General features: G+C 39.6%; 1 protein-coding gene across 14 annotated transcripts in view; it reads right to left on the bottom strand.

The window, feature by feature from the left end:
* TANC2 (tetratricopeptide repeat, ankyrin repeat and coiled-coil containing 2) overlaps positions 1 to 25,752 on the bottom strand; it is a 471,963-nt gene that overhangs the window by 58,250 nt on the left and 387,961 nt on the right. For all 14 annotated transcript variants that reach the window (XM_016932703.4, XM_016932704.4, XM_016932707.4 and 11 more), the window contains 2 exons: positions 18,214 to 18,380; positions 14,232 to 14,839 (listed from right to left, as the gene is read on the bottom strand). In XM_016932703.4, coding sequence (XP_016788192.3) covers positions 14,232 to 14,839; positions 18,214 to 18,380 — 775 coding nt within the window. The remainder of the gene's footprint in view (positions 1 to 14,231; positions 14,840 to 18,213; positions 18,381 to 25,752) is intronic.

The following is a 25,752-nucleotide window of genomic DNA, read 5'->3' as shown; positions in this document are numbered from 1 at the left end:
ACAGAGTGAGACCCCATCTCAAAAAAAAAAAAAAAAAAAAAAAAAGCTGAAATTATTATTCCTTTCCACAAGATTGTCGAAGCACACTCCATGAGAAGAAAAAAGGAAGAGGAGTCCTTGTGTCCCGTGACAGTAATGAGTCACTTTCTATCCCCAGCAGCCTTCCAGTATAAAAGCCTGTCTATTCCAAACCACTCATTCCTAGCCAACATGAAGTAATTTTTCAAACTCAGAGCTAGCTGAAAGTATTCAAACTATGGTATCATCGGTAGATTCCCTACCAGAGCCCACCATAAAGAGAGAAAGGTGAAAGAGGGAAGTTCCTTTAAATGGATGTTTCTCTTGTGTTACTAGGGGTCTTTGTGTTTGCAAAAAAGTAACTTGTAGGATGACCTGATAAAGTGGTATTTTCAGTAAGATTAATTCCTCTGAGAAATTCAGATGATACCATCAGATAATCATTGTTTAGGACATGGGGAATTTAGTCCTTCTAGCAAGGATCCCCGTGCCTCCATCTCCCTTTCTGCCAGTTGGACAAAGGTGTCTTCTGGCCAGGTTCTTAATGTTCTGTAGCTCCTGAGCCCTACTAGGAACACGAGTGTGGCAACTAAAAAGATATGGGTTTCCAAAAGTTCAAAAAGGTTTGTTCAAAAAGGTCTTTAAGTTGCCCTTTTGATAGCCAGGTTTCTAGAACTCATCATCCTTTGCCTCTCTTCTATGTTTAGTCTCTTACTTTTTATCTTCCCGTTTTCCAGTGTCAACCGACATGGTCGAACTTTTCCCTTCCTTCATTGCTAAAATTTTGGGAAGTTGAGTCTATGGTAGTGGTCTCTACTTTTTCATTTCACATGTAGTTTTTAACTTATGGGAATTGGACTTCTGCTACCAACCATTCTATGCAAAGTATTCTAGCAAAAGCCATATATGGCCTCTTACCCTTTGCCTTATTGCAGTACAAGGTACTGGTGAGCATCCCCTCCTTGAAACTGCCTTCTCCTTTGACTTCCATGACCTTACTTCCTTTTGTTTCTCTAATTCCCCTCTAAATTACTATTTGGCTCATCATCTTCTTTTAGCATTTAAATATAACTATTCTGTTTCATGCTTCTAAACTTCCTACTTTATATTCTTGGGTGATCTCGTTTAGTACTATGGCTTCTACTGTCAGTTATTTGCTGGTAATGCACAAAGTTATAGCTGCATGCCTTGAGCATTCTCTTTGTCTATTTTCTAAAGGCACATTCCTAAATATATTCTGTGCATCTTTCCTCAGAGGCAATTCATTATGAACATGTCCAAAATAGGACTCACTTCCTCCCCATAAGCCTGTTCTTCCTCCTGCCTTTGCTCATGTTAGAGCCCCTCCTCCATTCAGGAAGTTCTGTGTTGGTTAGTACCATCACTATTATCCATCATTCAAGATAAATCTCGTCACTTTTGATCCCTCTGTCCTGACCTTTCACATACCATATAAAAAAAGACCAAGTGCTTTTGAGTATCACCAAAATATCTCTCCCACATACACTCTGCTCTCTATTCTCCTGTTATAGGTCTTACCATTCCTCACCTAGACTGTTGCTATAAACCTCTTAATTAGTAGCCCAACTTGCAGTCTCTTCCCTTCATTTCGACTCATCTTCCATACATCACTTGTCAGAGCTATCTTTCACATCACCAGAGTTATCAGATCTTTGTTTCTTCCTTCTCAAAAGGCTACAGAGGCTCCCTGTTATCTACAGAATTATAAAGTCTCAAATATGGCATTTAAGGTTTTCCCAGTGACACCTCCTATCATCCTCTCTTCCTGATCATGCATCTTATTCTCTCATCATAGCTGCTCACAGTTCCCCGAAGGCATTTCATACGTTCTCACTCCTCCTTGTTTCTGTTACTGCCATTACCTTTTCCTTTCTGCCTACAGTGCTCCTGCATTCCCTTCCTGCTTAACAGAATTCAACCCATACTTCCAGGCTGAACTTTAATGTTACCTCTTCTGAAAAGTATTTCCTCTTTGTCTAGGTTCCTATAATACTTTGTACTATGGCACTATTGTTGGTTGCTGTGTCTGACTTTCCTTTAGAGCAGGGGTATCCAATCTTTTGGCTTCCTGGGGCCACACTGGAAGAAGAAGAATTGTTTTGAGCCACACATAAAATATACTAACACTACAGATGCCAGATGAGCTAAAAAAATTGCAAAAAAATCTCATCATGTTTTGAGAAAGTGTATGAATTTGTGTTGGGCCACATTCAAAGCCTCCCGGGGACACATGTGGCCCATGGGCCGTGGGTTGGACAAGCTTGCTTTAGAGTATAATGGCTTTAGTGTCAGGGGTGTCTTAAGCCACCTAAGTTTCTCTAGTGGCTAGCACAGTCCTTGGTGTAGAGGAGAAGAAGCTCACTAAGTGTTTTGTGTTTCATGAATGAATAAAACCAAGCAAGTGGGTACAAGGAAGAGCAATGCAAGGACTTCCAGATTCACTTTCCAATTCAGTACTCAATTTGACTTTGAATTTGCAGATATTTCTGCTGTCGCTGTTAAGACTGTGAAATGAGTGTGCATATGACTCAAGTATTAAGAATAGGTTAACAATCCTGATCTTTTCCACTTCTCTTCTTAAAAATTCTGCCAACAGTTAAACTTTAGTTGTTGCTGTCTTATAGTCTGCTTGTGGCTATCCATTCTCAGCAAATGATACTCATGCTTCTTGGCGAAAATTATTTCTTCCATTTTTCACTTAACAGTCAGTAACTGCTTCGGCATATTTTTTCATGGCTTTCTCATGGAAGCTGATTTCAAAATATATTTCTGGTTCCCTTGTGCTGTTTTATAGTCAATATGGAAATGTATGACCCTTGTGAAAGTAAACTGTAAGTATGACCAAAAGGTACCTTTATAGAAATGAGTGGAAAAGCATTATTTTCTTGTAAATATAGAATCTGAATAGGAATTTGCTGCTTTCTCCCACTTTGCCTCACATCTTCCTACTGCCTTTCTGTTCTGTTAATGCATCTCTAGCTCTAGGAAAATGGTCATCTTTTCTCTGTTCCAACAAGAAGTCTTTAGGTAGCTGGCAGGGCTTCATGAGGCAGAAGAGCTATGACTCCACTGAAATGTCAGTTTGAAACACCAACGGTAGTCATAGGAAAATTGATCACTTCTCTCTTCCTCCTCCATGCCCCTCAGCTCTTTGTTTATACCTCTAGCACAGCACTCTGCCTTGAATTATAGCTAGTTATAAATGTGTCTGTTAAAAACACTAACCTGTAAGTGTTGGTAGACAGATCTTACTTGTATTTGTATTCCCAGCAGTGCTTAAGACAGAGCCTTAAATATATTACTTAATAAATATTCACTGAATACTTGCTGAAATGCGTGTCTTCACTTAACTCCTGAGGCATGGCAGGAGGTAACAAAGTGAACAAAAGATACTATCTGTTGAGTTGTGGGAAGAGTTTCTCAAATATTTGAAGTTGCTAGCTTAAAATTAGTACCACTTATCATTCCTTTGTTGGCTCATTAGTTCGTCATCAAAAAAAAAATTTACCGTGCGCTTACTGTGTTCCAGGCACTCTACTAATCATTAGGAAGACACAGTGAGCAATACAGAGAAGGTTCTTGTCCTCATCGAGCTCATTTTAGACAGAAAAGTGAACAAAAACGAGTATTCACCTACAATTAATAATAAATTGTGATAAGTGTTAGAAAGGAGGTAAAAAGGGTGTTATGATTAAGAGATAAACCAGGAGGCACTTACTTAGATAATGTGACAAGCAGAAGTCTTTCTGAGGAGGTGGCATTTAAGCTGAGATCTGAAGGAGGAGTGAGAGATCTTTCTATGTGATGAGATGCCTGGGAAAGTGAGCTCCAGATGGAGGGAACTGTTAAGTGCAAAGGCCCAGAGGTGGGAAAGTGCAAGTTCTAGAAACTGGCAGAAAATTGTGAATAAGAGGGAGAAAGAATAAACTTAATTCAGGGAGGGAGGCAGAAGCTATATCTATAAATACAGGGCTTTGAACAATCTGGCTTTGATTTTACTCTAATCATAGAAAGCCACTGGAGGATTTTCAGGAAGAGGTTACATGGTCTGATTTGTGTTTTTATAAGATTGCTCTGGCTGCTGGTGGAGAATGGACTCGAAGAGGGCAAGAAGGGAGACCAATTAAGAGGTGAAAGTAATCCATGTGAGATCCCAGGATGTGGTCATTATGATCATGAGAGATGGAAACAAACAGATACTTGCAAGTAAAATTTGGGTGGCAGAACCAACTGGATATGTGGACGGCTACAGTAAATTCATGTCTCACAGCTGTGGCTTCTTATGGTTGACAGGATGGAACGCTATTAGTGTTGAAAATGTGGAGATCTACCCGCTTTTGAAAGTCTCTAGAGATGGCCGAGTGAATTGCTTTACTTGCAAAAAAGAGAATATGCTGTCATGTTGCACTACACTGGCAATAGCTCCTCCTGACTGCTGTGCCATTAATCTTGGTTTGACAACCTAGGAAAACTTGTGGGGTTCTTATCTTTTGATCCGGCCAGTATTGCTTCAGAGACTCATTAATAGAATAATTAGCCTCTAATTCCTGTGCTACTTTCAGTACAAGAAATTTCCCTTAATCGCCTGCCCTACTTCCACCTCATTTTAGATTAAGTTGCTGTAACCAGTATTCACTATACCGAACATATCCACCTTAAAAAAGCTCTATATGTATTTTTAAACACATAAAGCAGTATTACCTTTTACAAACAATATAGATATAAGTCTCCTCTGTGTTTTCATTAGTTGGCTGTTCTGTAATTTTTTTTTTTTTTTAAGAGTCAGGGTCTCACTCTGTCACCCAGGCTAGAGTGCAGTGGCATGACATACCTCATTGTAACCTTGAACTCCTGGCCTCAAGTGATTCTCCCACCTTGGCTTTCCAAAGCCCTGGGATTACAGGCATAAGCCACCTTGCCTGGCCTGTAAATGCTTCATGAATAAGTAAACGCTAAGCATTTATTCTTGCCAAGTCATCACTTCTGGGCCTTTTGGCTAAGATCAAGTATATTCTTGCCAAGTCATAAAACGATGCACTCTTTCCAACTTATCACAAGCAGAACTATATCTCTGTATGTATACAGACTTAGGAAATCTCTCATAAGTTTTTATGACAGAATAAGTAGTTCTCAGTTTTAACTGGGTTTGGAGAAGAATTCTAATTAGCAGCTTTTTCCAAATTTCATTTTGGATTTGGAAAACGAAAAAAAAATGTTGCTGTGGCCCATCTTCTAATGGTCTGACAGGGTGAAAGATGGGAACAGTTTGCCTATTTGACTAATAGATGTCGATCCCATGATTTATGCTGAGACAAAACAAACTTGTAAAGCTAAAAGACTTCAATGTGTTGGCAAATTGAACACATTTCAAAATATATATTAGAGTTCATGTAATTCCTCCCGTTTGTCATATCACAAAACCATGACATTGGGTCATTACTTCAGATATGAGTCTCAGATTTACTCTTGATGCCAATAGGGGGTTAGAAAGTGGATAACAGGAAAAAATATTCATTGGTAAATTAGATAAATCCCCAATAATATTACAGGTCAATGAAATATCTTCTTGGAAATCACACAACTAAACTATGACATCAGAAGACTGATTACCACTCAGTGGAAGATAGAGAAGTATTAGAAGTGAAGAATGTCTAGACTCTGAAAAGAGATGAAGCACTAATAGTCCCAGGGAGGTAAGCTCATCTACTAATAGTCAAGTGTTAGTGAAAGACCCAGAATAGCCAAAGCTATCCTAAGCAAGAACAAAACTGGAGGAATCATATTGCCTGACTTCAAATTATACTATAGACCCAAACGGCATGGTACTGGTATAAAAACAGACATGTAGACCAGTGGAACAGAATAGAGAGCCTAGAAATAAATTCATACATCTACAGTGAACTCATTTTTAAAAAAGGTTCCAAGAACATACTTTGGGGAAAGGATAGTCTCTTCAATAAATGGTGCTGGGAAAACTGGATATCCATAGGCAGAAGAATGAAACTAGATCCCTATCTCTCACCATATACAAAAATCAAATCAAAATGGATTGCAAACTTAAATCTAAAACCGGAAACCATGAAACTATTAAAAGAAAATATTAGGGAAACTTTTCAAGACATTGGTCTGGACAGAGACTTCTGGAGCAATACCCCAAAAGCACAGACAAGCAAAGCAAAAATGGACAAACGGGACCTCAGCAAGTTACAAAGCTTCTGCACAGCAAAGGAAGGAAACAACAAAGTGAAGAGACAACCCATAGAATGGAAGAAAATACTTGCAAACTACCCATCTGACAAGGGATTAATAACCAGAATATATAAAGAGCTCAAACAACTCTATAGGAAAAAATCTAATAATATGATTTAAAAATGGGCAAAAGATCTGAATAGACATTTCTCAAAAGAAGACACACAAATGGCAAACAGGTATATGATCACTGATCATCACAGAAATTCAAATGAAAACTACCATGAGATATCATCTCATCCCAGTTAAAATGGCTTTTATCCAAAAGACAGGCAATTAACAAATGCTGAGAAGGATGTGGAGAAAAGGGGACACTTGTATGCTGTTGGTGGGAATGTAAATTAGTGAAATCAATATGGAGAACAGTTTGGAGGTTCCTAAAAAAACTATAAATAGAGTCTAGGGTGAGCTGTAAACAGATGGGAGCCCTGCCCCCTCCTGAGTTGTCAGGGTGGGAGCCCTGCCCAGCCATGGCTGCAGACCTGGGCATCCATGTGCTCTTGGGGGCCCGGGAAGATCCCCATACCCCCACAGGCTCAGAAGTGCCAGCTCTACTTGGCCTCTCCCTGTTCCCAGTGCCCACTCTGATTTCGGAGCAAAGCTGAGGCTGAAGCTGGGCACTGTTGTGACCCGGCCAGGTGTATGTCTGTTCAGGGCAGTGTTGACACGCCAGCCCCATGCTGCCTCAGTCCCCTCTGGACTTTGGGTGCTGACGAGCATGGGAGGGAGGCTGAGGGTAGGCTGAGGGTGGCTTGGTGCAGGCCTGCAGGTGCCTCTCGGCATGAACAGCCTGGGTGCCATGGATGACATGATTGATGGTGGCAGGAGGCAGACAGGCTCCTGGGTGGAAAGCGGTGGGTCCCCAGTGAAGCCCCACCTTCAGGCCAGAAACGGCCTGAAGCATGGGGGCTGGGCTGTCAGTTCTGGGTGGAGTCCATGGCCCTGAGTGAGAACTTATGGTGCTTTTTCCAGGCCTGCCCATGAACCAATTAGCATGCATGTCCTCCCTTCTGAAGCCCATAAAAACCCTGGACTCAGCCAAACTCACAGAGATGAGACAACCTGCCTGCAGTTAGGAGCTACCCACTCCATGTCTCCTCTCCCCTGAGAGCTGAACACTCGATGGGACAACCTGCCTGTAGATAGGAGCTACCCATTCCAGGTCTCCTCTCTGCTGAGGGTTGTACACTTGTCGGGACAACCTGCCTGTACATAGGAGCTATCCACTCCAGGTCTCCTCTCCGCTGAGGGCTGCACACTCGATGGGACAAACTGCCTGTAGATAGAAGCTACCCATTCCAGGTCTCCTCTCTGCTGAGGGTTGTACACTTGTCGGGACAACCTGCCTGTGCATAGGAGCTACTCAATCCAGGTCTCCTCTCTGGTGAGAACTGGACACTTGCAGGGATGACCTGCTTGCGGAAAGGAGCTTCCCACTTTGGATCTCTTGAGAGCTGTTCTGTTGCTCAATGAAGCTCCTCTCTGCATTGCTCACTCTCCAGTTGTCCATGAACATCATTCTTCCTGGATGCAGGACAAGACCTCAGGACCTGCTGAATGGCGGGACTGAAAGAGCTGAAACATGCCCCACTGCTCGCCACATTGTGGACGATGAGAAGGAGAGAAGAGCTGCAGTTCTTTGAGGAGCCCAGACCTAGGGACTCCCTGAGCTATGACTGTGACACCCTCTTTGGGCTCAGCGGTTCCTGGTGTCTCCAAGCTTCCAGGTGCCACCGCATTCCCCTTGTCCAGACGTGGTTGCCTGCAGTGGAAGCTGCGTGCAATATGTTTGGTACAAAACCGCAGCCTCACATGCAGCCGGCACCTGTGCTGGTGCCTGGAGTTGCCTGCCCTGCTGCAGCAGCCAGCGTGCCTGGTTGTGCAGTGGCCGGACCCCATGCTCTCTTGTCCACACACTGCTCACTGATCTGTGCCTGGCTCACCCTTGGGAGGTGTGGGATCTGGGCCAGTAGCACGAGCTGAGTGCAGCCTGCTGAGCTGAGTAGGCAGAACGATCCCAAAGGGTGTGAGCAATACTCAGGCAGAAGGCTCTGTCAGCCACAGAGGTTTCTGGCTGGCAAAGCAACACCCCAAAGATCCTGTGACACTACCATACGATCCAGCAATCCCAGTCCTTTGTATATACCCAAAGGAAAGGAAATCAGTATATTGAAGAGATATCCGCAGTTTCATGTTTGTTACAGCACTACTCACAACAGCCAAGATTTGGAAGTAACTTAAGTGTCCACCAACAGACAAATGGATAAACAAAATGTGGTGCATATACACAATGGAGTATTATTCAGCCATAAAAAAGAATGAGGCCCTGTCATTTACAACAACATGGATGGAACTGGAGGTCATTACGTTAAGTGAAATAAGCCAGGCACTGAAAGACAGACATTGCGTGTTCTCACTTATCTGTCAGAGCTAAAAATTAAAATAATTGAACTCATGGAGATAGAGAGTAGGGGAAGGTTACCAGCTAGGAAGGGTAGTCAGGACTGGGGAGGGGTTGGTGGAAAGGGGGGGCATGGCTAATGGGTACAAAACATAGAAAGAATAAATAAGACCTAGAATTTGCTGGCACAACAAGGTGACTAGAGTAAAAAATAATTTAATCAAACATTTAAAAATAACTAAAAGAGTATAATTGGATTGTGTGAAACACAAAGGATAACTGCTTGAGGTGATGGATATTTTACCCTGATGTGATTATTACACACTGCATGCCTATATCAAAATATCTCATGTAACCATATATATATATGTATGTATGTATATACCATGTACCCACAAAAATTAAAAATTAAAAAAAAATTGAAAGTGTGAATAAAAGATGTCTGGTACATTCTCTTCTCTCTGCTTTAACTCTTCCAAGCCTCCTAAGGGTTGATTTAGTTCTAAGAGGCCCTTTTTCCTTCCCATGCTTCATCATTTTGCTGAATTCTCTCCTAATGCTTTGAGAAAGCAGAACCCATCCTCCAGTTTAAGGGTCTGCTCTGGGAGCCTGCAATGGCTATCAGGAGCAGTGACCTCAAGTTTGTGCTTCAGTGAGGGTAAGGTTAATTGTCATCTTGCCTGGAGGCTCATATTTAGATTTAAAAAACAAAATCAACACAAACTTCAACTCACCATTTATTTTGTAGTCATTTCAACCCCATCTATTCTATAAGAAGCCCTGTTATACAGACCTCTGGCACAGTTATTTTTCACTTTGGGGGGGACACCCTCCCTTTTTCCTTAGACAAACTGCTTGTCCTCTGACACCCTGCTTTGTGGCAATGGATTTTGGAGCATCAGGTCTCCAACGTGTAATTCACTTACTAATATGGTCAAATAAATTAGGAAAAACCTCGACAAACCACTTATTATAAGCAATCAATTCTGGTCATAAAGAATCAAGTAAGTACTCAACTATCCCATGGTATAGGTAGGATTTGTGTCGCCTTTTCCCTTTCCATTCATCACAGGATTTGCTGTCTTTAATTTGAGGAAATCAGGTCAAACCAAATTAGGTTCCCACATCACAACCTTAGGCTCCCACATCACAATCTCATTAGGTTGTATCAACTCAACACTCATTACATGAAGTTCACAACAAGCTTCTTGTATCTTATTCAAACATTTAAAAATAAAGCTGGCTAGGCTGGGCACGGTGGCTTATGCCTGTAATCCCAGCACTTTGGGAGGCTGAGGTGGGCAGACCACCTGAGGTCAGGAGTACGAGACCAGCCTGGCCAAATTGGTGAAACTCCGTCTCTACTAAAAATACAAAAAAGTTAGCCGGGCGAGGTAGCAGGCACCTGTAATATCCCAGCTACTTGGGAGGCTGAGGCAGGAGAATTGCTTGAACTCAGGAGGCAGAGGTTGCAGTGATCTGAAATCGCATAACTGCACTCTAGCCTGGGTGACAGGACACTCTGTCTTGAAAAAAAAAAAAAAAATGCTGGTGCAGCAGCTCATCCCTGTAATCCCAGCACTTTGGGAGGACAAGGTGGGTGGATGGCTTGAACCTGAGTTTGAGACCAGGAACACAGTAAGACTCTTTCTCTACAAACAAAAAAAATTAGGCATGGTGGCATGTGCCTGTGGTCACAGTTACACAGGAAGCTAAGGTAGGAGGATTGCCAGAGCCCAGGAGGTTGAGACTTCAGTGAGCCGTGACTGTGCCACTGCACTCCAGCCTGAGTGACAGAGTGAGATACTGTATTAAAAAAATAAAAACAAACCCCACAAAAATACACACATAATAACGCAGTAGAGTCTTTTAATCTGTCAAAATCTTACACACACACACACACACACACACACACACACAAATATTAATCTGAGAGCCGTTCCTATGGAAGGGAAAGTTAGATATCATGAAAATTGAGATAATGAGGAATAGAAACAGAACAGAGTGGAGATTTATTCAGGGCGAGCCTAAAGCGATATAGAAATATTAAGCAGTAACTGGACTGCACCACAAGGCTGGTAGCTCCGACTGTCTACTCTATCAGCCTTAAATTTCTACTATGAGAGTCACTAAAAGGTTGCCTAACAAAGGCCGATGACTACTTCTCTCAAATGTCTTATTTTAAATGCACAAGTTGCCTCAAATAGGTTTTCCATCTCTTTACTATTAGCATAACAGCAGGAATTCGCTTATTAAATTAGTGAGTTAATCTGATATCTCCGTGTCCAAGAGAATAAAACATAGGACAGATTAAGTTCAGGGTATGTCAGAAGGCTGACAGTGATGAACAGTGGGAAACAGAGAGCAGAATGAGGTGGTATGGTCTAAGGTTTGTGATTGCTTCAAGGGGCATATTTTACCTAAACTGCAAATCTAAAAGATTCTTCAGTGACACTCTGCTTACAGTTTGATACACACACATACACACACACACACACACACACATACTCTCTCTCACTCTACTCACCTTGTTACTCATTTATTTCTATGACAATGAGACAACGATACATCTATGTAACATTAGGTCATTCTCTCTGGTAGGTCAAGTCCTTGCCCAGATTCTGAGACAATAAGCAGTCTGGTATTCAAAATAATGAAAACTCAATCTCAGCTGTAGCATTAACCTCTGGCTCTGCTATTTCCTGCTTCCAGCACCATTCTCAGATTACTGACTCTTTTCAGCTCAGGCAGAAGCAACCTCCTTGGGTAGCCTATTTCTGGAGAAGATCAACTACTTTTTGGCATCAGTAGAATATTTGCATCTATGTCTAACTTTCTAATAAGGTCAATAAGTTCAGGGTGAACAATTGAGTGCTGAAAGCCCAGGAAAATGGACTAAAAAGGGTAAGAATGTTGTGTTGCCTCTGGAAGCTCTCCTTACACCACAGAGATGTACATGTCAGGCAGTGGCTTACCTGGTGTGATTTCAGAGGCACTGAATTGGTCTTCTTTGATCTACTGAAAGATGCTTTAGAGAGGAGAGAAAGTGGAGAACAGAAGGAGAAACAATGTGCAAGAAGTGGAGGCTGAAGGCCACAAAGACAAACCATGCCTGGAGAGAGTCCTGCTAATCAGACCTGCCTGAAATGGAAAACAAGTGTAGCCAGCTGCTTTGAAAGACCAGCTTGGGCTTTGCCAATAGCATTAAATTCTTAGTGAATTTCCATCTCATTGACCTAGGGAGCCTTAAGCACTGAGGATCAATACTTCAGTACTTTAGTAACAAGGTTGGTTGGTGCCAGCCATTGCTGGGAAGGGGGCTGAGTTCCAACTGAAATGAAATCTAAGAAAGCTTTTTTTGATAACTCCTGGTCCTGTTTACAATTTTACTCTCTGCCATTAAGTGAAATAGGATGATCTCTCAGCAGCCATGTTATTCAATCATCAGGGAACGGATTATACAGGATTTGAAGTTGGAAGTACCTGCTCCTCTTGTCCCAGTGCATCAGTCGGTTGCTGCAAAACTCCTAGTTAACAGGCGATGTTGAGAAGGCAAAGCCTGTATAGTCATGATATGGCTGTATAAAAGCCGTATTTTCTCCTCTGAGAGCCCCTGAGGATTTCTTCTGTTGTAAGGATACTATTAATTCAGTGGTAGTCTGGTTGCCTTGGACCTCAGCTTTCAATCCTCTGAGATGTCCCAGGATCTAAGGTCCCAGATCAGCTAGCAAAGTTTCTCTGGGAACTGATCTCAAAGCATTTATTAGGCAATTCTACATTAGTTTCTTTTTCCTATATACATAGTTGCCAGTTCTATGTATTAAATATTGACAACAGCTCTAGTAGGATTTATAGTAAAATCCTTTTGGGAACATCATACAATTCACAGAAGGGACTTGGATTGTTTTTATTGTTTCTTTTTAAAATCTTGTGCTCCAAAATGATAACAGCAGAAGATGGCTGTCGCTATCCGATTAGCCACAGGATTTAACTAAGATACACCAGAAGGGTCTATTACTGCAGGGTGAGGGGAGGAAAAAGAACATACCCCAAGTGTTTCTTTTACTCTGTACTATTCTAGGCATCATACTATCTGACCTCACTTAACTTCTCAACAACTCTAGAAAAAAGGCATTATTATTGCTCTTATGTAGATAAGAAAACTAAGTCTTAGAAACACTATGTAACTTTTTCCAAAGGTCAAAGTTCCTAGAAGAGGCAGGATTTATATGCAGGTAATTTGACTCAAGAGTTTATGTTCTTTCCACTACAGCATGTTTCTTTAAAAAAGCTTCCCTCTCAGAGAAAATGCTACAAAGTCTATTGCCTGGCTTAATACCTTCATCATAATCTGGAACTAATTTTCTGATGAATCAGCATGGAGTAGGCTGAGCAGCATGCCCACAGTACAGTTGTCTCTAATAAGGCCTGGTGAAGGACACGGGGAAGGGCAATAAAACCCCAGCATGAACACAGAGTTTTATTCTTTCTGATGAGTCACATGTGAGGCATAGTCAAATCTGGCCTCTTCTTTCTGAGCCAAAATAAGCTCTGCATTTGCCAGCTATGTTGTTGGTGTCTTCTTTGTTTCCATGAAGTCAGTAATATACCCGGCTTTTGAAAACACCAACTTTATTAAAGGAATACGTCTTTAAAAATGTTAGTATGACGGAGTAAAAGCACACCCCGACCAGGATGCCAGAGAACTAGGTTTCATGCAATATAAAGGGAAACAGTTTCATATCTAGTCTGGTTTGAGTTGAGAAAGATTCTCAAGTCAGGTTCAAGCTCATTGGGAAAGAGTGCTGGGGTAAATCAGTGACCCTGTTGTGCGTGTGGGGTGGGGAGTGGTGGGATATATCGTGCACTTGTGATCCCTATTCTGGTGTGTGCCCCTCCCTTCTCCCATGTATTAACCTTATGACTTTGTGCAAGTTGATCCAGCATCTTAAGGCCTTTATAGCAAAATGGAGATAATGACACCTTACGTATCTAAAGGCAGCATGGATAGACCAGATGATCTCTTCAAATCTTTTTCAGCTAGGAGGTTTAAGATTCTATTTTCTAGTATAAAGCTTAGCATTGGCTGGACTTTAATGGATTTAGTCACTGGAAACTTTAAAAATGATAAGGTTTTATAAAAGGGCAATAAAAATTTTGAAATGATTCTGCTCTAAATCAAAGAGATTTACAATATATCAATTCTTTCTTCATATCAGAATAATAATACTGAGGAAGTCCATTAAATGGTTAACTTAATTATAGCCTGTGAACCCTGTGGGGTCAGTGAAAATTATTTAGAAGAACACAGGAACGTAGGATAGCATTCTAAATATCTATGCAGATGTTGAGTCTTAAGGAAATAACTTTGTAAAACAATAAATTAGTTAACCTCATTATAGCCTTGCCTTGAGAAGAAACACAGATGATGTCTCTTCTATGTGAAATGTTCAATGAAGAACACTTCTACTTTCAATACTCACACTCCATGCAATAAACAGAAAACAGACTCAGAATTGCTTATCACAGATATATGTCTTACCTCGGATCACAGAGAAATTTGGTTTTCTCTCCTTCTTCTCTCCAGATAAGCCATTCTCGAAAAGAAGGATGTACAAACATACGAGTCATGTCTCTGCGCTTGATTAGGAACATGGAGAGGTTCTCCATTCTCTGCTGAAAATCCTCCCATTCTAGTGTGCCTTCAATGCTCCCAGCATTGATGGCCTGGAAGATATGCTCATCAGTCAGTGGGTGGAGAGAGGCCACTGCCACATTCAGGAGAGGCATCACCCGGTCAAAGGAAGACTGGGTTGGGAACTTCATATTGCACTGGAGTAAATAAACCTCTGAGAGCGAAACAGGAACTACTTTGTAGCTAGAGCTCTTTAACACTAGATAGCCTTTCTCTATGAGGTCAAATGTAAGCTTCAGATATAGATAGGACCCTTGACTGAGGGTCTTGAGATGAGAACTGAGTTTGCCAAATGTAGTATTGTCCATTTTGCCATTAAGTGAAATGTTATTCTGGATCTCTGAGCTGCTGTGTATCCGGTGCAGGATGTAAGCCTGCAGGTCCTGGTCTATGGCTTCATTCTCTTCTAGTCGATCCAAAAAAATCCTATGGAAAGGCAGCAGCTTGGTAATTTCCTAAAAAGATGGAGAGAGAGAAAGAGACAGAAAGACCTTCAGTTTCCCCTAACTCTTGTGATAAACTATGAGGTTCACAAATGTATTCTGAACTTCGAAGTGGCCAAACAGGGAAACATGATCAAGTATTAGTATCCAAAAAGTAAAACAAATTAGTTGCATAGAAGGGACACAACTTCTCCTAACATTGAGACTTAAGATATATTTTTAAATGGGTCTTTGTAAAGAGTGCTTTTGGAGTGATTTCATGATCGTCATTCTAAACAACACTCCTGAAATAAATAGAAAATGGAGTGCTGTATAACTCTTTTGCTGTAATTTTTCTCAGTGTAAACCAGGGCATAATGCCAAGTACAAGTCAGTAAGAGAAATGTATAAAGATTCAAAGAATGGCTTAGAAAAAGTTGGCTTTCTAACTCTCCTAATAAAATGACTATTTAAAAAAAAATTTCCCACACAACACAGTTGTATAAAATGACTACATTTAAATGCGGGCCTTCTGGAGATACCTTAGCTGAAAGGTACACTTCTAACAGTAGGAAGCTTGGCACCTTGGTAACAGATTCCAATAGAATCTGTTGGAAATTCTATTGGGGGAAGGTGATATGGCTTTGTGGCTACTCCTATGCACTGGATTCCATCCTTTCTTACCTACCCACGGACTTTGCTCCTGTGAGTACCCATTCCCTCTCCTGCATCTGTTTCTTCTCAGCTGGGTCACACATACATAAACTCCATATTCTTCCTTCCAGCTACTACCCTGTATCTCTGTTCCCATTTTTCACAAAAGTTTTCTCTATTCGCTATCTATAATTCTTTCCTTCCCATTCTCTCCTCCATTTGTTCCAATCAGGCTGCACCCTCACCACCTCACTGAAATGGTTCTTGTCAAGGGCATCAGTAACTTTCACTTTGCCAAATCCGATAATAAAGTTCCAGTTCTCATCTTCCTCAACCTCTCGGCAATATTTGACACAACGCATCTCACCTCAATGCACTTTTTTTGGAGTCACTTTCTGCAGCTTGCTCCCAGAGAACGTTCCCCTCTTTTCTCTCTTAGCACACTGGCCACTTTTAACCTTCCCTTTTTTGCTGGCTCTTTTTTTTATTTCCCAGCTCACCCAGGGCTCTGGGCTCTGTTCTTTCCTCTTCTCTAGCCATTCTCACTCCCATCAATAGATTCTTTAGTCCCATGGTGCTAAATATTATCTATATGTGGCTCATGCCTAACTTTATGTTTCTAGCTTAGTCATCTCCCCTGAGTCCCATCTTATATCTGTCTACTCAACATTTACATTTGGATATTTCATAGACAATGTGACCAAATCAGTACTTAATTTTGTCCCCCGCCACAAAACTCACCCCATGTCAATAAATGGCATTACCACTGACTCTACCACCAAATTCTAGAAGATATCTGTGATCTTTCTATTGTCCTCAAATCATCATTCACCCATTTGCTCACAACATACCCAGGATTCATTCTTGAGTCTTCTCTCTTGCTGACACCCACATTCAGCCCATCATCAAGTCCTTTTACTCTCCTTCAAAATACAGTCCAACGAAATATGACCATTTCACATGGTCCCCATCATTATCACTCTAGTCTAAGCCACCATTACCTTTCACCTATACTTCTGCTTCGACTCTTTATCCCTTACATTTTATTATGTAGACGGCCAGTTGACAGAAATCTTTAAAAAAGACAGATCAGATCTCATCACTTTTAAACGAGAGGCCTTTCCTATATATCCTATCTAAAACAACTACTATCCAGTTATCCCTCCACCCTATTTTGTTTTTCTTCATAGCACTCAACACTACCTGTAATTTTAGTATATGTTTAACTTTTTGCTCATTTGTTTTTTGTGTTCCTTACTAAAATATAAGCTTTAGGAGGATGGGAATATTGCCTGTCTTGTTCATTTTGAATCTCCAGCCCCTAGAACAGTCCCTGAAATACTCTTAAGTACTTAAGAAATGTTTGTGGAAATAATGATGATCAAATATAAATGAAGGCTCATTTTCTAAAACCTATAAATTCTTTCACTGTCGGAAATGAAATAATTTTTAAAAATTCTTAGTTGAAGTACTTTTTCTGTTGGCACAGCTGAAAAATTAAAGTCACCTACTCTATCCGGAAACACAATTTCTTTTGAGACTGCACATGATATTATGTGAGAATATGTATGAGGATAACATCTCCAAAGCATCCATTTGGTAAAGCAGTCAGAGATTACATTCCTGGAGGTTTCTTTCATTCATCTTTCATTTTTAACAATCAAGCTACTAATAATGATAGGTTATATAATTTTTAGTTGTAAAGATGGATTTATATTGATTTATCCATATCCTTTAGCTCAAACTACTTTGAGATTAATAATAAACATCTGTAAGGTGGTGGCCAGGATTAGAAATATAGTTTCTCATCATGGAAGACAGTAATGCTAACTGGTCAATATATGGAAATAATGCTAAGTGCCTGGCAGAGGGGGAAAGGAGGGACTTAAATGTACAGACTATTTTCTGTACATCAGCACTTATGACAAGGGGGCTGCATCCAAATAGTGAGATAAGCGTATAATGTTTGAGATTTTAATATTCATCATAGGAGGAAATAATTTTTATAAAAAGAATGAGAAACATTGTTCCAAACCAAGTGTGAATATGTAAAGAATGGGACACCAACTCAGCTACAATGAGAAGGCTGGGGAAAGCAGAGTCATTTATCTTTAGCCCATATATTTTTACAGGCTCAGTCTCACATTCCTGGTCCTTATTCCAGGCCATTAAGTGACCAGTGAGTGAGAAGGGAAAGTAATTAGAAAAAACAACAACAACAAAAAAAACCTTCTCTCTCAGTTGTAGTAAATTTAATCTAAAGCCCTAATATTGCCAATTTTTGTTAAAGGAGGACAGATATAGAGGAAAGTCCATATTCATGCTATAGAAGAGTTGTTTAAGTAGAAGCAGAGGGAGGAACCAGAAAATCTCATTCTAGGGTGTAGATTGAACTGAATTTTGCATAGCATTAAATGATTAAAAAATGTTAAACGAAAGTCAAAGTGTTAGAGATCATCTTTACACTGCTGTCCTCAGAACAGTCTAGAAAAATTGACTTTCTTTTCATGCTATTTTGAGGAACATTTTATTAAACCTCATCCAGAGCAACAGGAATGGGAATCTGAGAGTCACGTATAAAGAATGTCTTTCTAGATCATATCTCTCAAAATATTAGATTAATTCTTTGGGAATTATTCTTCATAATGCTCTAGGACATAGTAGAAGTTTATGGAACTAGGACCTAGAACTTTTTCAGTCTAAGCTCTTTCCAAGAGGAATCATTTATGGTTTAAAAGCAAACAAACACATACCTGTAAACTGGTCCTAACTGTTACAATTAGTTTGAGCCAAGAAGGAAACTTTCCGATCATTTTACTCAGAAACGATACAATTGTATCCCCATAATCCGGTTTGTGAAATTCTGCTTCATTTAATCCATCAATTAAAATGATGAAATCTTCATCTGGGATTTTTCTCTCTGAGATAGAAAGAAACACATTACTTAATAATTACCAAGTGGATAAATGAGTTCTTATTGGATCTTTGATCACATATTTCTTTGGAACAAAATATTAGAAAAGGCTTGTCATGTGTTTAGTGAATGCTCAGGGTACATAATTTATTCTAAGGGCATGGAAAAATTAACTTAGTAAATTCATTTTGCTTTTAATCAGGTATGAAGGCTTTTGTCACATATGAGTATATATATCATCATTTTCAGAAATCTCCATATTAATAGTTGTGAGACAGCCTGAGTATTGGAGTTAAGAAAATTTGCACATGGGAAGTAATTTTTCTCTTACACATGAAAAAGCTGAGTAGAACGTGTTCTGTTTTTTTTTTTTTTTTCCCTATCTGACAGCATTAAAGAGAATAGTATCATATGTTCTTTTGGGAATGTCCCCAAAAAGGTTTATGTAAAGTCTAAAGTCTAAAACAGTATATAGGACTGCATGTGAATGTGAATGTGTAGTGGGAAGGAAGAGACAGGGTAACAGAGAAAAGGAATCCCAGGCATTAGACAGAGTTGAACCAGGTGGCTAGATCCCAACACCGTAGCAGCTTCCTAGACTATACCTAAAGCAGCCGCAATGAGACCAGTCCCTTGCATGATCTTCCCAAAGGTGGAGGAGTCAAGCGGAAAAGATAAACATCTGCTGTGTTTGTGTCCAGTTCTCTCTTGGACTCCACATGATCCGGCATTGACAAAATAAATTTAACTTTAGGGCTATGCTGACAAAGCAGCTTGGGAAGATTTCAGGCTTCTGCACTTGATAAATGCTTATTGATTCTTGGTTCGACAATTAGAGATTCAAAAATTTCCACACTGAAAGAACATTTTAGTCTAAGTGAATTGTGAATAACAAGTAAAAGTTATTAGTTAGCAGGATCTCACAGGCTCTGAAAGGGGGAAAGCAGAGGGAAGAGGGCAAGCAGTCATCAGATACCTGGAGTGAGAAACAGGTTTTATCTGAGGAGGAAAAAGAAGATGAAGCCGAGGACAGAAGAAAATGCCTGTGGACTTGCATACAAAATTGGCTATTTTTGACTTTGAAAGTCAAGACCAATTGAAACTGAACATACTATTTTGTTTCCATATTTGAAAATATACAGATCTTTTGCAATGATTAATAAGCCCTTATTGTTTTTCTCCTAAAGCATAAACTTTATAAAAGAGATTTAATTTCAATATCCAAATCAGTTCTCAAATTATGAAGAATTTTAACAATTACTTTCATCTGCCAAGTTTTTAGGGAGTGAAATGAACTATGGATTCCAGCTCTATTAACAATCACTACTAATGGAGTGGTATTCTAGATGACGAAGCACTAAGAAAACATGAAATTCCTTCAGGGAGTGCAAAGTATTAAGGAAGAAAGAGGAGTTGCTTGGAACTAACTGGGATTTACCCAAACAACGAGGGGGGTGGGTGTTATGTTCTCGATTTTGAAGGCTCTGGCTCCCTTAAGCTTAACCATGCCTTTAATTTCCATAGAGGAATTTTCTAGTAGCATTCTGCCTGGCTAAGCACCATCAGCTAGTATCACTCACTGTGCTGGAGCTATCTATCCCTGTACTGGTTCAGGAGAGGCCACTGCAATATTTTCAAGCTCTGACTGTTAAACAGCTGGTAGCTTGGAATTGTCTATGGTGGGAATATTTACACAATAAACATTGGCAAATATTACAAATCAGCCCTCCTCTCCCAGGTGGCTGTTAAAAATTTACCAGCACACCACTGTCCCCACCCTTCAATTACATCTCCTTTAATAACTTCAACCAGGTTCCTTCATAAGAAAGTCATGATTTTCCAGTAGACAAAACAGCTGATGATAATGCATCTGTTGGGATTTTCTTTGGGAAATCATTGCAAACACATTCTCAAGCATGAAGATCAGTAATGTGTAGTAAATTATGGTCCAGACATTTTAATGAATGAATAATTCATTTGCTAATAAAATTACATTTTCATTTGCATAAATTCTTAGTAGATTAAGCCCATGAGTAAAGTAGATGATATATTATTTCTTACTTTTAAAAGGGGGTACTTGCCTTCCCCCTTAATAAAGCTAATTTTATTCTTCTAAATTCTGGTTATTATTTTTTTTTTGAGATTTCCCCTGTTTTGAAGGAATTACTTACAAGTCACCTACTAATGTAGGTGTCAAAAAAAATGTCATCACTTAGGAAGTAAGGAGGGCATATTTATCTAAGGATATCATAATTTTTAGGATTCAGAACGATAAATGCAAATAATTTCCTAATGCTACTAATGCTGTAAAACAATGAGAACTGTTCTTGAAATAATTCATTTTCCTTTGCTAAATGATAAGGTTTCTCAATTATAAATTTAAGAGGTGAGATACTAATGTTCTTTAGATTTTCACTTTGAAATGCAACCAGCCTACAAGAATGCTTCAGTATGTTCACTCATTCAAATTTCTGTAGATATTTAGAGTAGTACTTTAAATCAGTAGCTTAAAAAAAATTTACAAATAAAAATAAACTGGGGACTAACAAAGGATTGCTGCTTCGTATTTTGCCATGTAAGAACATGTAAAATATAATTACCATCCACGATCACCATATTTTATGGAATAAAAAGGATTTTAACATTAAAAAAGTAGGAGGGACATTATCTAATCTTTACATACATATATATGGAAAACTACATTATATCTACATCCATACAAATTCTGAGCTGTTGCTATTTTCTTATTTTGTCATGGACTAACTAAAAACTTTAAATGGACTGGTGCTTAGGAGCCACTGCTCTAGGTGACAAGTCACTAAAAAGGTTTCCCAAGCCCTTTAAAATCCTTATTTTTAATCCCTTGTAAATACATGTTCACCAGGGATTCCCCACTGCCTCCACTTACATGTATTCCTAACAAATACGTGAACTTTCTTCCTTAGTAGTTCCATTGTAAGACTCTACCTAGGTGCCTGAGAGAAATAAGAATTACAGAGACTGCAAGAGAAGAGACAGTAGCTAGTACTGAAGTCAGAACTGAATCTTGGCACATGAGATTCTTTTACTGGTATATATAGGAATTGTTGAAATTGAAAAAGAAGACTCATATCAGACAATATCTTTGTTCTGAAAAGCTTCACATAATATCTGAGTTATCTTTCCTTCAGTGTGGTAACAAATTAGTGTCTCAGCTGAGCCTGGTGGCTCACATCTGTAATCCTAACACTTTGGGAGGCTGAGGTGGGAGGACTGCTTGAGTCCAGGAGTTCCAGACCAGCCTGGGCAACATCGTGAGACACTATCTTTACAAAAAATAGAAAAAAATTAGCCAAGTATGATGGTGCGCTTCTGTAGTCCTAGTTACTGAGGCAGGAGGATAGCTTGGGCTCAAGAGGTCAAGGCTGCAGTGAGCTATGATCTTGCCACTGTACTCCAGCCTGGGTGACAAAGTGAGACCCTGTCCCAACAAAAGGAAACAAAACAAAACAATTTGTGTCTCCTTTCATTTCATATTGGTAGCTAAAGCAAAAGTGTACTGAGAAACTTCAAAACTTTTTCATTTGTTTTATATGAGCATGTGGGTGTGCGTGTATGTATTTTAATCACTGTACTTGTGGAACTTTAAAGTACTGTGAAAAATACTGACTCAATTTTTCAGAGAAAATACATAATTTGAAATCTAGCTTCTGACTCTAAATTGAAAGTGTTTTCCATTGAAAAAACTCCAGCTACCTTTAAAAAATAACTCTATATTAAAAATTATTGCAACAAAATTTATATATAGTGAATTACAAAGATCTTAACTATACACTTTGATAAGTTTTGACAGCTATATGTACTCATGTAAGCAATACTGTGATCAAATTTAGAACATTTCTATCCTTCCAGAAATTTGTTAGGTTCTCCTCCAGTCAGTCCTCAATAGGAAACCACTGTTCTTATTTCTATCACTGCAGACACTTGTTCTTTTGCCTAACATGTTTCTGAGACTCTTCTACACTGATTGTACTATTATTTTGTTCCTTTTTAATACTAAGAAGTATTCAATTGAATGAATGTACTACAATTTATCTATTCTGTTGATGGACACTTGGGCTGTTTCCAGTTTTTGATGACTATGAATAAAGCTGCTAGAAACATTCTTGTACAAGTGTTTTGTAGACATATGTTTTCATTTCTCTTGGGTAAATACGTAGCAATAGAGTTGCTTGGTCATAAAGTAGATGTACATTTAACTTTGTAAGAAACTGTTGGCTGGGTGTGGTGGCTCATGCCTATAATCCCAGCACTCTGAGAGGCTGAGGCGGGAAAACTGCTTGGGCCCAGGAGTATGAGACCAGCCTGGGCAACATGGCAAGACCCCCATCTCTGAAAAAAAAAAAAAAATTAGCCAGGTATGGTGGTGTATGCCTGTAGCCCCCGGTTACTCAGAAGGCTGAGGTGGGAGGATTGCTTGAGCCGAGGGGGTCGAGGCTGTAGTGAGCTGTGATCATGCCACAGCACTTCAGCTTGGGCTACAGAGTGAGTGACCTTGTCTCAAAAAAAAGAAACTGACAAATAGTTTTCCAAAGTAGTAGCGCTATTGTATAGTCCCACCAGCAATGTATTAGAGTTCCAGTTGTTTCTCATCCTTACCAACACTGGATGTTCATTCTTTTAAATTTTAACCATTCTAATGGGTGTGAAGTGGTATTCTAATGGGTGTGAAGTGGTATTCTCATTGTAATTTTAATTTGCATCTCCCTGATTACTCATGTTAAACACTTCTTCATGTGCTTGTAGGCTGTTGACGTATCTTCTTTTGTAAAGTGTCTAAATCGCTTGTCCATTTAAAAACTGAACTGTTTGCATTCTACATGTATCGTAGATACAAGTGCTTTGTCTCTCACACACAGAAACATAGTGAATATTTCCTCCTCTTTGGTGACTTGCTTTTCCTTTTTCTTAGTGGTATTTTTTGTTGAGCAAATATTTTTAAGTTTGATGAAGTCTAATTTGTCATCATTTTTATATAATTAGTGATACTTTATGTCCTTAAGAAATCTTTACCTATTCCAAGTTTGTGAAGATATTCTATGTTTTTTCTATTAGCTTTAGAGATACAACTTTTCTATTTAGGTCTGTGATCCATCTCATATTAATTTTGGTGTATAGTGTGAAGTAAGGATTGAGATTATTTCCCCTTCCCCAAACATTTATCTAGTTGTTCCAGTACCATCTGATGACAAGAATTCTGTAATTGCCTTGGCATCTTAGAGAAGATCAATTGACTGCATATGTGGGTCTATTTCTGGATTCTCTATTCTGTTCCATTGATCTATTTTCTATCCTTGTATGAATACAATCCTGTCTGTGGAATTTTGGACCTGACTCAAGCTGGCTCATGAGAGCTGATTGCTAAACTTTTAAGCATCAAATCAGCCCCCCATCCCTGAGCTGGTTGTTAAACATTTACTAGCATATCACTGTCATGACTATTATAGTAATCTGTAATTCTGTACATCTTGAAACCAGATCCTATCTTCCAACTTTCTTCTTCAAGAATGTTTTGGCTATTTTTGGTACTTTGCATTTCTAAAAGTTGTCCATTTTTACAGAAAAATTCTGCTGGGATTATGTGTGTTTTTTTTTTTTTTTTGAGACAGAATTTTGCTCTTGTTGCCCAGGCTGGAGTGCAATGGCATGATCTCAGCTCACTGCAACCTCCACCTCCCGGGTTCAAGTGATTCTCCTGCCTCAGCCTCCCGAGTAGCTGGGATTACAGGCATGTGCCACCACGCCCGGCTAACTTTGTATTTTTAGTAGAGACAGGGTTTCTCCATGTTGGTCAGGCTGGTCTCAAACTCCCGACCTCAGGTGATCCACCTGCGTTGGCCTCCCAAAGTGTTGGGATTACAGGCGTGAGCCACTGCAACCAGCCAGGATTATGTTTAATCTATAGAATAGTTTAAGGAAAAACTGACATCTTCCAATCCTCATTTATGACATATCTCTTCCACTTACTAAGTTCTTTAATTTCACTCTGCAATATTTTTGCTGTGCTTTCACTAAGTCTTACGTATCTTTCATACATTTATTTTTAAGTATTATATATTTTTTGGTGCCACTGAAAATTGTATTTATTCTACTTATTTGTTGCTATATTGAATAGCAAGGGGTTACCTGAATGTCTGGGGCTGGGGGTTGGAAGTTGGAATCATTTGGAAGCTTATTCAAGCGTATGTTTGGTTGCAGAGCAGGAATGAGCAGTGGGACAGTCAACTAGACTCTCCCTGTGGTTTGTGCTTTGCAGCATGGTGAACTCAGGGTAGTCAGGTTTCATATATGGCAATACATGCCTCCCAAAGCAAGTGGTTTGGTGAACAAGATGGAAGCTGCATGGCTATTTATGACCTCCCTCAGTTGTCACATAGCATCATTTTGTTGGCTGAAGCAGTTGCAAGCCTGCCCAGTTATGAAGGGAGGGGACCCAGGTTGAACTATTAGTGGAAGTAATGTCAAAGAATTTGTAGCCATGTTTTAAAACTGCCACATAGTTTTAAAATTTCATTTTCAGTATTTTGTTGTTAGTATAGAAATATTGGTATACTGACTTTATAGCCTAAAGCTTTGTGCTTACTAGTTCTAGTCAGATTTCTTTTTTCTGGGTAGATTCCTTAGAGTTTGCTAAGGTAAACAATTATGTTGTCTGCAAATAAAGACAGTTTTACTTCTTCCTTTCCAATATTTATACTATTTGCATGCTTGTTTATTTTCTTATTGTACTAGCCTGGACCACCAGTGGAATGATGAATATAAGTGGTGAGAGTGAGGGAACACTCTTGTCTTGCTCTTGACCTTAGGGGAAAAAAGCATTCAACATTTCACTACATGTATTTTTGGAGTTGTCCTTTATCAGACTAAACTTCCTTCTACTCCTAGTTTGTGTAGTTTTTATCACTAATTGGTGTACTTCGGAGGGACTGGTTTCATGGAAGAGAATTTTTCTGGGGTGGAGGGTGGAGAGGATGGTTTAGGGATGAAACTGTTCCACCTCAGATTATCAGGCATTAGATGAAGTGCGCAACCTAGATCCCTTGCACGCATAGTTCACAATAGAGTTCGTGCTCCTACGAGAATCTAATGCTGCAGCTGATCTGACAGAAGGCGGAGCTCAGGCGGTAGCCGTCGCTCACCTCCTGCTGTGTGGCCTGGTTCCTAACAGGCCACGGACCTATATCCATCCTTGGCCCAGGGATTGGGGACCCCTGATGTAGTATTTTGTCAAATGCTTTTGTACATTTATTGAAACGATTATGTGGATGTTCTCCTTTATTTTGTTAATAGGATGAATTACACTGATTAACTTTCTTTTTTCTTTTTGAGACCAGGTCTC

This window comes from Pan troglodytes, chromosome 19, assembly GCF_028858775.2.
Source record: "Pan troglodytes isolate AG18354 chromosome 19, NHGRI_mPanTro3-v2.0_pri, whole genome shotgun sequence".
In the NCBI taxonomy this organism is placed as follows: Eukaryota; Metazoa; Chordata; class Mammalia; order Primates; family Hominidae; genus Pan; species Pan troglodytes.
This window is presented reverse-complemented; position numbering and strand designations above follow the sequence as displayed.